This window comes from Capra hircus, chromosome 1 (genome assembly GCF_001704415.2).
Source record: "Capra hircus breed San Clemente chromosome 1, ASM170441v1, whole genome shotgun sequence".
Taxonomy (NCBI): domain Eukaryota; kingdom Metazoa; phylum Chordata; class Mammalia; order Artiodactyla; family Bovidae; genus Capra; species Capra hircus.
Window position 1 is genome coordinate 117,107,326 of NC_030808.1, and position 15,626 is coordinate 117,122,951.

At 40.3% G+C, this 15,626-nt stretch overlaps 1 protein-coding gene across 1 annotated transcript in view; it reads right to left on the reverse strand.

The window, feature by feature from the left end:
* LOC102169223 (selenoprotein T) overlaps window positions 1-13,968 on the reverse strand; it is a 29,562-nt gene extending 15,594 nt beyond the window's left edge. Inside the window, exon 1 of the mRNA XM_005675448.3 lies at window positions 13,700-13,968. Within this exon, the coding sequence (XP_005675505.3) occupies window positions 13,700-13,839 (140 nt within the window). The 5' untranslated portion in view covers window positions 13,840-13,968. The remainder of the gene's footprint in view (window positions 1-13,699) is intronic.

Here is a 15,626-nt window from a genome sequence, read left to right on the forward strand (position 1 = left end):
TTATTCTTTCAGTAATTTTAAATGGATTTCCAAATATGTTTTTTAAACCAGTTTAGATTGGGTTTCTCTTGTTGCATTCTAAGAATTCCAACTAATATTTCCCCTGTGCTGAACCCAGAAAATCAGGAAGATATTTGGTAAATACCACGTCTTATAACTATCAACAGCACTGACCAGTCCAACAGTTCACTGATCATCGAAAACTGCATTTTTAGATGTAATCTTTATTTCCCCTTGTTCTGTTTAGTAGACAAACTAGTAATAGACATTTGTCTAGGGCATCCCCTGCTATGCTCTAAGTGCTTTAAGCAATGAAATCTGAACAAAGGGTTCTATAAACCATATAAGAAACAAGATATTTGGGGTGAATAGACAAACCTGATAAATGCTTTTTAAGAAAAACTACAAACAAGAATGCTTACACAGTGTTCATAGCAGCACTATTTATAATAGCGAAGACATGAAAGCAATCTACATGTCCACTGACAGATGAATGGATAAAGAAAATGTAGTACCTATATACAATGGAATATTACTCAACCAGGAAAAAGAATAAAACAATGCCATTTGCAGCAACATGAATGTACCCAGTAATTATCATACTAAGTGAAGTTAACTCAGACAAAGACAAATACATGCTACCACTTACAGGTGGACTCTAAAAAAAGATGCAAATTAATTTATGCAAAAAACAAAAGTAAGACTCACAGACATAGAAAATAAACCTATGGTTACCAAAGGCAAAAGGTAGGAGACAAATAAATTAGGAATTTGAGATTAACAGATAAACACTACTATGTATAAAACAGATAAAACAACAAGGACTTACTGTATAGTACAGGGAATTATATTCATTATCTTGTAATACCTCTAATAAAAAAAAATTGAACCACTATGCTGTACACCCAAAATACTATAAATCAACTACACTATATTTCAATTTTAAAAAAAGAGTGCATACACACTCTGACTGAAGATCAAAATGGAGACCAGAATTTGCTCAGCATTTTTAAAAGTTGCAAAACTTTTAAACAGGTATGAGCTTACCAGGTTTAAGAACGGTATTCAGTTCAGTTCAGTTGAGTCACTCAGTCATCTCCGACTCTTTGCGAACCCATGAATTGCAGCTGGCCAAGCCTCCCTGTCCATCACCAACTCCCGGAGTTCACTCAGACTCACATCCATCGAGTCGGTGATGCCATCCAGCCATCTCATCCTCTCTCGTCCCCTTTTCCTCCTGCCCCCAATCCCTCCCAGCATCAGAGTCTTTTCCAATGAGTCAGCTCTTTGCATGAGGTGGCCATAGTACTGGAGTTTCAGCTTCAGCATCATTCCTTCCAAAGAACACCCAGGACTGATCTCCTTCAGAATGGACTGGTTGGATCTCCTTGCAGTCCAAGCGACTCTCAAGAGTCTTCTCCAACATCACAGTTCAAAAGCATCAATTCTTCAGTGCTCAGCCTTCTTCACAGTCCAACTCTCACATCCATACATGACTACTGGAAAAACCACAGCCTTGACTAGATGGACCTTTGTTGGCAAAGTAATGTCTCAGCTTTTGAATATGCCATCTAGGTTGGTCATAACTTTCTTTCCAAGGAATAAGCATCTTTTAATTTCATGGCTACAATCACCATCTGCAGTGATTTTGGAGCCCCCCAAAAGAACGATATTATATGAAATCAAATAATATCCCTTCCACTTGCCTAACTCTCAGAACACTGCAGTGGCCACCATAGTAAAAACACAGGATTACAAAATACACCTAACAAAGCTTCTAAGATTCCAGGTTTCTTGAGTTTACTCCAAAGATTTGACAAACTTAAAATTCAATAAATGATGTTTTTATTCTCTTTATTCTTTGTGTATTATTGAGGTCACTAGTTTCTAGTTTTCCTATACCTTTGGCATAACATTCCAGGAAATCTGCTGCTGCAGACTATTCCATAAAGAACTAATAAATCGTGTAAATTCCTCAGCTCTTTGTGGGGAAGGGATTTTATCTCTTTAATCTGGAAAGCATTTCTCATCAACAGATTTATAAGGTATGTAGCCATTCAGTAAAAGTGATTTGATGAAAGCGTTCAATAAATGGCAATTCACCTGCATTTTGCAAGAATTTTTGTCTCAACTTAAAATATTTCACATAATTTCATGCTTTTATTCTTTTCAATACATTGTTTTAAATTGAGGTATAATTCACATGCCATAAAGTTCATCCTCAGTGCATTTTTATAAGTTGTCAGAATGATTAGGAAAAAAACAACAACACTGTGTTCTATGCTAATTCACTGGCCAAACTAGAGATGTCTCCAGGCTGCTTCACAGCTTTCCTGTTTCTCTTACGCTTTTTACCAGCATGTTGTAGACTGATTTCAGATATTAGAATAAACTCAACAAAAAGGCCAGGAACCTTAGAAAGAAAACCACAAACAGGAACCTTAGAAAGAAAACCACCAACAGGATAAGTAGTAGGGGTATCTCAGAAATGAGAGCAGCAGGAAGATGACGGACAATAACACAAGGAATCTTGGAATGTTAGCCCCACCAGTAAAGGCGGCAGCCAGGTAAAAAAGGTCACTGAGTATGGAGTACATTCAAAACCGAGGTTTTACATGTATCACATTCTACGCCTAAAAGCTACCAAACTGAAGTAGAGGTCAACCAGGTAAAAATCCACCTGAAAGGAACAATATTAGAAAGCACTGTTCAACACTCCAGTTAGAAATGTTTAAATGGGGGTGCGGGGGAGAAGACAAATTATGTCATGACCAGAGTGGACTGCCATAGGATTGTATTCATTTTTTCGATAAACACTGCCTGATGGCAGGTACTGTTTTAGGTTCTAGATATTCAGCAGCAAGCAAAATAGACAAAGATCTATGCTGCTGTGATGCTGGCAACATTCTAATGAAGAAAAGAGAGTAAGCTGGTGTTACCAGCTAATGGAGAGGATACAATTCATCAACTGATATTATCTGAAGCTGTTTTCCTTGTCTTGCTTGAGAAACAGGAATGAAAAAAATGAAACACCTAAGGGACTATGCAAAAACTGTCACAAATTCAAAGAGTAGAAACAGCAAAAAAAAAAAGATTCAAAATAAAAGTCTACATCCAAAAATATTCTGCAAGAAGAAAACAAGAATGATAAAAGAGATAAGGGAGGACTGTAAGAAACTGTGAAACCAAAAAGCAGAATAAAATATATATATATATATTTTGAGGCCCTAAAAGAAGAAAACTGATGGGTGAAAAACTGAATCAGGTGAATAATACACAAAAATTACAGATCTGAGTAGTATCATCAGTAGAGGGAGTTTGTTGATAAACCAGGGGTTTTTTCCTATAGAAAACACCCTAAGAAACCACAGAATATTTACAACAATTGGTCACAAAGAAAGCCCATAAGTATGTGGATGAAGAATGTCGTCAGCTGTCTCAGTGAGCAAAGGATGCTGCAACCGTGAAGCCATCAGCCACTGCAGACACCCCCAGCTGCGCACCCTGAGGGGATTTGGGACGGAGAAAAATAGGATACTGGACCTAGACAGTTAAAATACGTATCAAAGAAATTTCAGTTCTTGCAACTTCCCATATATGGAAAAGCGCTAAATTCATTGACTTGAGAGGGTTTTCTTTCATTTATTCTTTCAGTAATCTGACGCTCTGATAACCATTTTTTTTTCCCCTGCAAAAACTCCTGGCTCCTCCCCTACCGCTTCGTAATAGTCCCTTGTTGATGAGAGGCTGTCTCCGAGGGCTAAGTCCTCAGTATGTCCATGGAATAAAATATACCAGCAATCACATTCTCTAATTACAGAGCAATAAACTAGAGAATTCTAAAAAATCCAACCTACTTTAAGATCTCCTAGTGAGAGTATTACCTAGTTTAACTATGTCAAAATTTTAAATGTGATACCCATTAATATAATCATAATATTTTACTTCTATGGATTTAGTTTATGGAAATAATTGGACAAGTACACTAGATAACTGACAGTCACCTTAACAAAGTAATTTTATGAAAAATTAGGATTAACATAGGACTTCTCTGGTGGACCGGTGGTTAAGAATCCACTTGCCAATGCAGAGGACACAGGTTCGATTCCTGGTCTAAGAAGATTCCATAAGCTCAGGCACCACAACTGCTGAAGCTCATGGGCTCTAGAGCCCATGTTCCGCAACGAGAAGCCAGTGCAACCAGCAGCCTGTGCACCGAAACTAGAGAAAGCCTGCGGCAGCAATGAAGACCCAGGACAGCCAAAAATAAATGCATTCTAAAAAAAGAACACTTAGGTCAAACATAAATGTTAAACAAAAGATTGAGTAGCTTAAATAAATTAAAGAACACCTGTGGACTTCCCTATAGCTCAGATGGTAAAGAATCTGGTGCAATGCAGGAGATCCAGGTTTCATCCCTGGGCCAGGAAGATCCCCTGGAGAAGGAAATGGCAACCCATCCAGTATTCTTGCCAGGAGAATCCCATGGACAGAGGGGCCTGGCCGGCTACAGTCCATAGGGTCACAAAGGGTCGGACACGACTAAGTGAGTAACACAAAAAGAATACCTATCTTATGGAACACTATGCCTGTTAATATAGAACAGTGTTTACTGATATGAACAGATAAGTGGTGATGGGGAAGGCAAATTTCATAAAACCATACAACTATGAACTATGAACTCATTAATATAAAATATAGCATGCGTCTGTGAAGAGTCAGCTTGAAGGAAGATACTTCAAAATGTTATCAAAGAGCTACAAACATTTTTCATTTTCTTCTATATACTGTCTTTTTTTATTATTTTTACAACAAACAAGTTATTTTCATAGTGAAACCAAGAAGGAACCTGTGGGGCTCCTTGGTACAGAAGCCTTTTTGTCCCTTGTTTCTTGCAGCTAAGACTCTAACCTCCAGGACACTCCCTGAGTTCCAAAGGGCAGATGAAACAATTGCTTATAAGGAAAGGAGTAGTCAAGAAACCACCAGCGGTGAGATTTAAGAGACTACAGAAGCTCAACAAGACCACCTGAGGCCCTGCACATACCCTAATCCAGTCAGCAACCACATCCTGAACTACTGTAAAAACTCATCAAATCCCCCTGGGTTGGGACACAAAGCAGGAGTCTGCTCTGTCTTCCTTTGCCTGGCAAACCAATGAAAGTGAAGTCACTCAGTTGTGTCTGACTCTTTGCGACCCCATGGACTGTAGCCTATCAGGCTCCTCCATCCATGGGATTTTCCAGGCAAGAGTGCTGGAGTGGATTGCCATTTCCTTCTCCAGGGGATCTTCCCGACCCAGGAATCGAACCCGGGTCTCCCGCATTGTAGGCAGACACTTTACCGTCTGAGCCACCAGGGAAGCCCAATAAAACTATTCTTTTCTGCTGCTGACGTGTTCAGTTGCTAAGCTGTGTCTGACTCCTTTTCAACCCCATGGACTCTAGCCCATCAGGCTCCTCTTCCGTGGGATTTCCCAGGCAAGAAAACTGGAGAGGGTTGCCATTTTTTTCTCCAAGGGGTCTTCCTGACCCAGGGATCAAACCCACATCTCCTATTTGGTAGGCAGATCCTTTTCTACTTCACCCAAAACTCTGTCTTTGAGATTCAATTCCGCACCAGTGTACAGAGAAGCTAAGCTTTCAGCATCAACAGTCAGTGATCTATCTGAATTTTTTTTTAAGGTGAAAGCCAGTAAGTAAAGCTTTCAAAGGTTTATTTACTGAAGTTACCATTATAACATTACGAGAATACAAACAATAAGTTACATAACGAGCAGCTGATAAATGGCAGCAGCAGTATACTGTGCTGGGTGTTTTTAACAGATTATCTGACTCCAGCTCTCCTCATTTCCTGTCTGCTCTGCCTCTGTGCTGAGTCAGGCTTGATTTGCATGTGTTCTTCCTTTAGCTAGTAAAGCTCATCCTCTGTATCTCCTGATAGAGTTCCCCATACCCTTCAAGATTTCATTTCCTTCTCTGCAAAGCCTTCCAACCTCCTGAATAGGTAATCTTTCTTCCCTCTGGGTTTTTAAGACTTCTTTTAGAACACTCAGAACAGAATGTTTTACTGTAATATTGTTTATATGTCTGTCTCTCCTACCAGACAACTGGTTTTTAAATGTTACAGTTAAAAAAAAAATCATGTCTTCCTAAAATTTGAACAGAAAGGGAAAACAAGCGGTATGAAAAAGGGGGCATTAAAAACCAAGGGCTTTGTTGAGGTTTGACAGAAAACAATTGTCCTTCAATCAAGAAACAAATTAAAAAAAAAAAACTAAGGGCTTGATTATCATCAGTTCTTGCTAAAATCTACGTGGCCACGATTTCTGATCAATTTCAGGCTGCATCTCAATCAAGATAAAGTATTTGAAAACATGATTTTCCTTTTTGGAAAGCAGGGAATATCAATCAGATGAACTAGAGGACTCCAACTATACTCTTAAGTGACAAAGATGTAAATGAGACATACATACATGCTTTCACTTTTTTCCTTTAAGTTTCTTAACGGTACTTAATAGAATATTAGAAGTAACAGTATAGAGATTCCTTAAAAAACTGGAAATAGAACTGCCATACGACCCAGCAATCCCACTGCTGGGCATACACACCAAGGAAACCAGAATTGAAAGAGACACGTGTACCCCAATGTTCATCACAGCACTGCTTACAATAGCCAGGACATAGAAGCAACCTAGATGCCCACTAGCAGACGAATGGATAAGGAAGTTGTGGTACATATACACAATGGAATACTACACAGTTATTAAAAAGAATGCATTTGAATCAGTTATAATGAGGTGGATGAAACTGGAGCCTATTATACAAAGTGAAGTAAGTCAGAAAGAAAAACACCAATACAGTATATTAATGCAAATACGGGGAATTTAGAAAGATGGTAACGATGACCCTATATGCAAGACAGGAAAAGAGGCACCAATTAAAGAACAGGCTTTTGGACTCTGTGGGAGAAGGCGAGGGTGGGATGATTTGAGAGAACAGCATTGAAACATGTATATTATCACACGTGAAACAGATCCCCAGTCCAGGTTCAATACATGAGACAGGGTGCTCAGGGCTGGTGCACTGGGATGACCTTGAGGGATGGGATGGGGGAAGGGGGTTCAGGATGGGGGACACATGTACACCCATGGCTGATTCATGTCAATGTATGGCAAAAACCACCTAATTAGCCTCCAATTAAAATAAATTAATTTTTAAAAATAAAAATAAATAAATAAAAAAGTAACTGGAATACAACCAATATCCTTATTGTACAGAAGAAAAAGTTGAGAGCTAAAGAGATATATAATTTCCCCTAAGTCATTCAGAAGATAAAAAGGCAGACTGTTTTAGACCTCCAAACTGCTGGTCCAGTAAATGCTCAGCTTCCCAGTAACTACACCATTCAAAATTTATGAGGTTTCTAAATGATATATTAAATTTGATTTTGGCTACCACTTACCTTAATAGCAAACTATAAGGAAACAATATTCTAATTTTCTGTAAGAGGAGATAAAATCTTAAAACCATTCATATTTTACTTACATCTAAATGCTTTGAACTAAAGTACTTCATTCATTATTAAGAAGAAACAACTATTATACGCACAGCACTCAGTTAGCTCCTGCTATTTATCTTCAAAATGGTCAAAACAAAATGATGACTAAATTCTATATAACTTTAAACATATACCATAGTGGCAGGTGCAACAGCTACCATTTTATTTATCTCTATAGCACTCTACCACTACTCTACTATCTGGATCAACTTCCTATTACTCCTTTATTTCACTGTTTCCAAGTAGTACATTCTTCCCTTTTAGCATCTTTCTAAAAACCAAAATTTATCTCATAATCATTAGGGTGTCACAGTTTAAATGGCCATATTTTTTCCCTTCTGAGTGCTACATAAAATAGTGGTGTATCGTACAATCTATCATATCTTAGGTTTGGAGAAATATAATCCCTGCTATTTAAGTTTTTAGTTTCAGTTACTGTGACTATTTGGGAGAGATGAAACTTTCTTTGTAGGATTTTGCCCTGGCTACTCTGTTTTTAGTTTTAAAACTGAACAAACAAAACAAACCTGTGGTTACCAAAGGGGATGGGGAGGTGGTAAATTAAGAGTTTAGGATTATCAATACGTACTGCTAGATATAAAACAGGTAAACAGGGACCTACTGTACAGCACAAGAAACTACACTCAATATCTTATAACAACCTAAAATGGGGAAGAATCTGAAAAAGAAAATATATATAATATATATAGCACTTTACTGTAGATGCCAAACACAACATTGTAACCTACACTTCGGTTAAAAAGAAAAATTCAGGATTCTTCCCCTTTCATTCCCCCACTACACACACACAAATCTGCAAAAAACTATTCTCTCTTTTAACCATTTATCATTAGACATCGCTCCAGAACTGAGAAGCCACCTTTGACACCTCTCATTCCATGCCACCTCTCTGGCCCCTCAAATATGTAATCACTAGGAACTAACTTAATCTCAGAAAGATCTCTTAGACCTGTCCCTTTACTTCTACCACTATCTTTCTATTCCAAGCTCCACTGTCTCTTGCCTGAGCAATTCCAAGAGTCCCCCTAAATGGTCTCCCCGTATCTATTTTTTGTCCCCTGTAAGGGGCTTCCCTAGTAGCTCAGACGGTAAAGCGTCCGCCTGCAATGCAGGAGACCCAGGTTCGATTCCTGGGTCAGGAAGATCCCCTGGAGAAGGAAATGGCAACCCACTCCAGTATTCTTGCCTGGAGAATCCCTGGACAGAGTAGCCTGATGGGCTACAGTTCATGGGGTCGCAAAGAGTCAGATACGACTGAGTGACTAACACACACAATGTCTTTCCCACAGTGATACCTACTGATTTTTCCTTAACGTGGCCCTCCAGACCTTCCAGGGTCTGTGCCACCTTCTATCTGGTCTTTGAGGTCAGAAGCCTTGGCCTCAAGAAATTATGTTCTCTCCTACTATAAGGCCACCAAACGTGTTATTTCCGTTGCTCAAAAGTGCTCTCTAAATATATTTTAACCTTCAAATCTCTGTTCATTTTCTCATGGAAACCTTCCCTGATCCTGTGACTAGGTCTCTCTCATACTATATTACTTTCCTATTGCAATTAACACAACAGTAATTTTATGTGTTGTCATGGATTAATGACTGCCTTCTATTCTTGCCTTTAACATCTATGAGAGCACTTAACTGAACTCCCAGCACCAAACAAAGCAGCTGCATAGACTTGGGGCGCAAAAATTTGTTAAACATACAAATATTTGTCTAAAACACTATAACTCAAGATTTCTCAGATTTCTTCCATTCAGCATTTTACTAATCTTGATCAATATTAACATCCAAATCAGTCTTTGGTCTTTATTTTCTTGCCTCCATACTATGAAAGCAAAGGCTAAAAATTGGCATAAATTTAAATTAAAATGTCTTCTAGTAATTGTTCCATTTACTTCTTAAAACTCCATTTAGAAATTGGTTGTCCTAAAATTACAGCAATGGGTTCTTTAACAAAAATTGGAAAATTCTGATGCATTCTGCCTATGTTTTGAAATCTTAACTTTAATCTACTATTCTTAGAAAATCAATTGTCAAATGTTGACTAAGTATTAACCATGAAGAGCTGCAGATAGTAATCTCTTTAAACTGCAACAACTGATACTATGCTGTAAGTATGATTACATGTTAATTCACATATATGAGAGGAAAAAAGCATGCATACAAACATGCCAAACAGTACCTGTCAGAATACATTTACACAAAAATCACAGGGAAAAAAAATGTGATAAGGGAATTTTAAGTTTTGATCAGAAAACTTCCTTTTTTATGCTTAATGCTTAAACGTCCAAGTAAACAGTATAAATTTTCCTCCAAATATGCAACACCCTTACATGTATCTTCTTCAACTGCTTGATCAACTGATGTAATAAACCAAACATTCAGTTATATTGTGCTTCTCAGTAGGCTTTGAGAGGAGCCACATCTGCCCTGCTCACCAAATTATCTTTAGCCTTTGGCACAAGTGGGTCTTAAATGAGGATTTACTGAAAAAATACATGAAAACAGAATAGGAAGTTTGTTCAAGCTACTCTGCATGCTTGATCTCTCTCTCTTCAATTCCATTATGCATTATTTTGTTCTATTAGCAATTACAAAAGTGCCACAATTAACAGATGGTATATTGAGTTAAAGAAAGAGTACTCATAATGAATATAAAATAATAAAAGGCAAAAGAAATGGAAAGGAAGGGAAAAATAGTTCATGTACACACTGCTACATTTAAAATGGATAACCAACAAGGACCTATTGTATAGCCATGGAACTCTGCTCAATGTTATGTGCCAGCCTGGGGGGTTTGGGGGAGAATGGATACAGGTATATGCATGACTAAGTCCCTTTGCTGTTCACCTGAAACTACCACAACATTATTAATTGGCTACACATCAATACAAAATAAAAGTTTAAAGTTTGAAAAAACAAAAGTTTAAAGTTTGGGAAAAATGAGTTCTCTGTTAACACTGGTAATTAATGAAAAGCTGCACTTTACAGCACTTTGATTTTAAATGGAATTAAAATAATTTTCACAGATTTATCCTCGTCTTAACTTCCTTCTTTTCCCAAACTTGCAAATAAATGCCCAAGAGATTCTATCAAAATCAGAAACCAAATATTCACTTTACTATATACAGACTAGTCTCAGGGGGAAAAAGTAACAAACAAGCTAAATTTACGTGTATTTGGTAGGGCATAGGGCATATTTTTTTAATTAATTTAATTGGAGAATAATTACTTTACAATATCGTCATGGTTTTTGCCATACATTGCCATGAATCAGCCACAGCTGCATGTGTCCCCCCATCCTGAACCGCCCCCTCCCCCTCTCTCCCCACCCCATCCCTCTGGGTTGCCCCAGGACACTGGCTTGAGTGCCCTGCCTGTTTCATGCATCGAACTGGCACTGGTCCTCTATTTTACATATGGTAATATACATGTTTCAATGCTATTCTCTCAAATCATCCCACCCTCACCTTCTCCCGCATAGTCCAAAAGTCTGCTCTTTACATCTGTGTGCCTTTTGCTGTCCTGCATATAGGATCGTCATTACTGTCTTTCTAAATTCCATGTCTATGCATTAATATACTATTGGTGCTTCTCTTTCTGACTTACTTCACTCTGTATAATAGGCTCCAGTTTCATCCACCTCATTAGAACTGACTCAAATGTGTTCTTTTTTTTTCTATAGCTGAGTAATTCCATTGCGTATATGTACCACAACTTCCTTATTCATTTGTCTGCCGATGGACATCTAGGTTGCTTCCATGTCTTAGCTATTGCAAACAGTGCTGAAATGAACACTGAGGTATATATGTCTCTTTCAATTCTGGTTTCCTCAGTGTATATGCCCAGAAGTGGGATTGCTGGGTCACAAAAGGGCACAGGGTATATTAACAAGTTTTTTTGCCATATACAGATATTTTTTTTTCAGAGTGAAGCATTTTTGTATGTAACATGCTTAGGATGACGGCAAAAGAATTTAGGACAAGTCTGTACTTCTCTACTTAAAGAATAAAAGGAAACAAAAACTAAGTAACAAAAGTTCAACTGAGGGCTTTCCTGGTGGCTTAGTGGTAAAGAAGCTGCTTCCCACTTCAGGAGACACTGGTTCCATCCCTGATCCAGGAAGATCCCACAAGCCAAGGAGCAACGAAGCCCGCCACAACTACTGAGCCTGCGGTCTAGAGCCTGGGAGCTGCAACTACTGAGCCCACACACTGCAACGACTGAAGCCCCGGCGCTCTTCTCTTGTGCTCTGCAACAGGAAAAGCCACCGCAATGAGACACCCCTATGCCACAACTAGACAGTGGCCACTACTCATCACAACTAAAGGAAAGCCCGTGCAGCAATTAAGAACCAGCACAGCCAAATATAATTAAATAAATAATCTTTAAAAAGGAAGTTCAACTGAAGTACTTATGACGTTTTTGAAGCTTAATTTTAAGAACTGAATGCCTTTCCCTACATTTATTTATACATTTTCAAAACTTTGCTGTGTACCTAAGAGGAAGGTACATTTGTTAAATTACTGTGACAAGTAAACCAATATAACCAACTGTAAAAGAATATTTTTGAAAAGCACAAATGAAACCCAGAGATAAGAAACAGAAAAATTACTTAACTTGGAAAATGCAGTCTTTTTTTAACTACTTAAATCCAAAAGTATCACACTTAATTCTTAATAATATTTATAAGTTAGTAAGAAGACTGCCACTTTCAAAAAAAAAAAAGGACGGGGGGGGGGGGGTGAGTCAAGCCAAAATTCTCATTTACAGTATCACCAATGAAAGATAATACACAATGATATATGCCAGGCACACAGTAAACACTACAGGAAGCTTTTTTCAATCAGAAAGAAGCAAGGTTTTAGTTTTCACTTCAAAAATCTTATTTTCTGACTTTCTTTAAATGTCACTTAAACTGATTTAATTTTAAAGATTTGCTTAGTCTTTAAGATTGAGCAAAGAGCTAATTGGATAAGCAGAAAATCTAAATTTTAGTACACATATTAATACATGAAGCTTGAAAAAACTGATTTTAAATGTATTAAGGCCAACACCAGTATTCAAAAATAACAGGATTCTCCAGATTTACTAACCTGACCACCGTCTTCTGAGGAAAGAAAGCAAAAAAAAACAAACCATCTTTTGAGATAGAGGATTCTAATTTCTACAATTTTACAATTTTGTTTTTTGTTTTTCATCGGAGCCTTTCAAACGTTTCCCAACACCACTTACCTTATCGCATGCCTTGCTATTCTGCTTCTAGTACTTATCTAGGTAACAACAAACTTACAAAAAATTGTCAAAAACTGCCGGGTTTGGGGGGATGAGGGATTGTTTTTGCTATTTCTCTTAAGGCCCAAGAGATCTGAGAGGTGGAGAGAGATGCCAGGGCAAGGAACTCCCGGGAGTAAGGGGATTGGAGAAGAAGACGCAGTCGTCTGGGAGCGAACGCTTGTCAGAAGGGCAACGTGCTCCTTTTCAAAAACACTGTGGAAATTGCAAACGGAGAATCAGCTTCCCCATCCAAGCCCATCAGCTATCAGAATCCCGACTCCCTCATCCAACAGTCACTTTGGCGGATCCTGGAGAAAAAGACGTCTGTCCCTCGCGGGATCCCTCCAATGGCCCAAGTTAACCTTCGTCTAGCAGGGCAGCGAGGCCGGCAGGCGTTACCCGAGAAAGGCGAGGGGAAAAGTGAAGCCAGTGACAAACGCTGGAGCTCCCGCGCTGACACTGCGCCGACTCATACATAACCCACCTCCGCAAGGCAGCCGGATGGCCGTGGCGTGACGCCGCCGACCGGTTCTCCGTACTGACAAGTGTCCCCAAGCCTTCGCCTTTCACTATTTGCCATTCCCCTTCCCTCCGTTCCCATTCCATTCATTCGAGGAACCAAAGAAATAAAAATAAAAACAAAGTGAGCGGCTGTGCTTGGAGGCAAGGAGGGCGGCCAGGCCATCCCCGGGAAGAGACCCGGAGGAGGCAGGCGGCGGAAGGCTGCTGGCGCCGTTCTTCCGGGCCGGGGAAGGTTCAGCCCTCTAGGCCGCGGATCCGGGGCCTCGCGTAGTCAGAAGGGCCGAGCAGAGGCGCGGCCGGGAACCGGCGTACCTACTTACCAAATCTGGAACTTGAGCAGGGGCCCCGTGGCGTACTGCATCTTTAATCTCTTGCCAGGCACGCCGCCGCCCAAGTTAGCTGAGGCATCGCCCCGGACCACCGCCGACGCCGCCACCAGCAGAAGTAGCAGAAGCCTCATCTTAAACGAGCCAGCCACTTCGGCCGCCCTCACACTGAGACCGCAGCCAGCCCAAAGCCGAGCCGGTGCTGAGAACTGATCCCCACCGCGCAAACGCGATCCGCCAAGGTCGACGAGTGAAGAAGGAATGCGCATGCGCATCCCGGCGCCGGCGCAGGCTGTGAGAGGGAGAGCTGACCCATTTTACTGTCCTGACCCACCATGTTGGGTGTGCGCCGGAGGCTCTGGGGTGGAATGACAGGAGTAGGGAGGGACCTACTGCCGGTGGGACGTCAGAGGAGCCAGTTAATGGAAGCTCGCGACACAACTGGATTCTGTATACAGTTTAATTCAGACATTTATATCCCCGAGACGTTTAAGAACACGTGTTTAACAGTCTTGATTCAGGTGTGGGAGCTAAAAGAGAAAGCCCCTGCCTTCCGAACGGAGAAGGAAATGGCAACCCTCTCCAGTCCCTCTCCAGTATTCTTGCCTGGAGAATCCTGTGGACGGAGGAGCCTGGTGGGCTGCCATCTATGGGGTCGCACAGAGTCGGACACGACTGAAGCAACCTAGCAGCAGCAGCTGCCTTCCGAACAGGAATGCTTCAGTCTCTGGCCGCGTGCTATGGCCTTTTGTTTGAATTTCCTTGCAATATTGCTCTTTCCTAAAGCAATCTTAAAAAAAAAAAAAAAAAAAGACCTTTGGAAAACTTTAATTATATAGTGGTTTTAGTCGCTAAGTCGTGTCCCACTCTTGTGATCCCATGGACTGTAGCCCGACAGGCTTCTCTGTCCATGGAATTTCCTAGGCAAGAATACTGGAGTGGGTTGCTATTTCCTTCTCCAGGGGATCTTCCCAATCCAGGGACTGAAGCCTGGTCTCCTGCAATACAGGCAGGTTCTTTACCGAGTGAGCTACCAGGGAATTCCCAAAATCATATAAAAGAATAATTACCTTACTGTTAACAATTACTGGCATTTTGACAATCTTAATTGTCTGTAGTATAGCTCTAACTGCTTTTCCCAAAGGGAAGATAGTAGGAGACAAATAACTTCATCTATAGATTTTTAAGGGTGCATATCTAAAAAATAACCGTCTGGAGGGGAGGGGAGCGAGAACAGATCTCAATACCATTCAGTTCAGTTCACTCGCTCAGTCGCTCAGTTGTGTCCGACTGTTTGCGAACCCATGAATTGCAGCAACCAGGCCTCCCTGTCCATCACCATCTCCTGGAGTTCACTCAAACTCACGTCCATCGAGTTGGTGATGCCATCCAGCCATCTCATCCTCTGTCATCCCCTTTTCCTCCTGCCCCCAATCCCTCCCAGCATCAGAGTCTTTTCCAATCAGTCAACTCTTCGCATGAGGTGGCCAAAGTACTGGAGTTTCAGCTTTAGCATCATTCCTTCCAAAGAAATCCCAGGACTGATCTCCTTCAGAATGGACTGGTTGGATCTCCTTGCAGCCAAGGGACCTGCAAGAGTCTTCTCCAACACCGCAGTTCAAAAGCATCAATTCTTTGGCGCTCAGCTTTCTTCACAATCCAACTCTCGCATCCATACATGACCACAGGAAAAACCATAGCCTTGACTAAATGGACCTTTGTTGGCAAAGTAATGTCTCTGCTTTTCAATATGCTGTCTAGGTTGGTCATAACTTTCCTTCCAAGGAGTAAGTGTCTTTTAATTTCATGGCTGCAATCACCATCTGCAGTGATTTTGGAGCCCAAAAAGATAAAGTCTGACACTGTTTCCACTGTTTCCCTGTTTCCCATGAATGGGACCAGATGCCATGATCTTCATTTT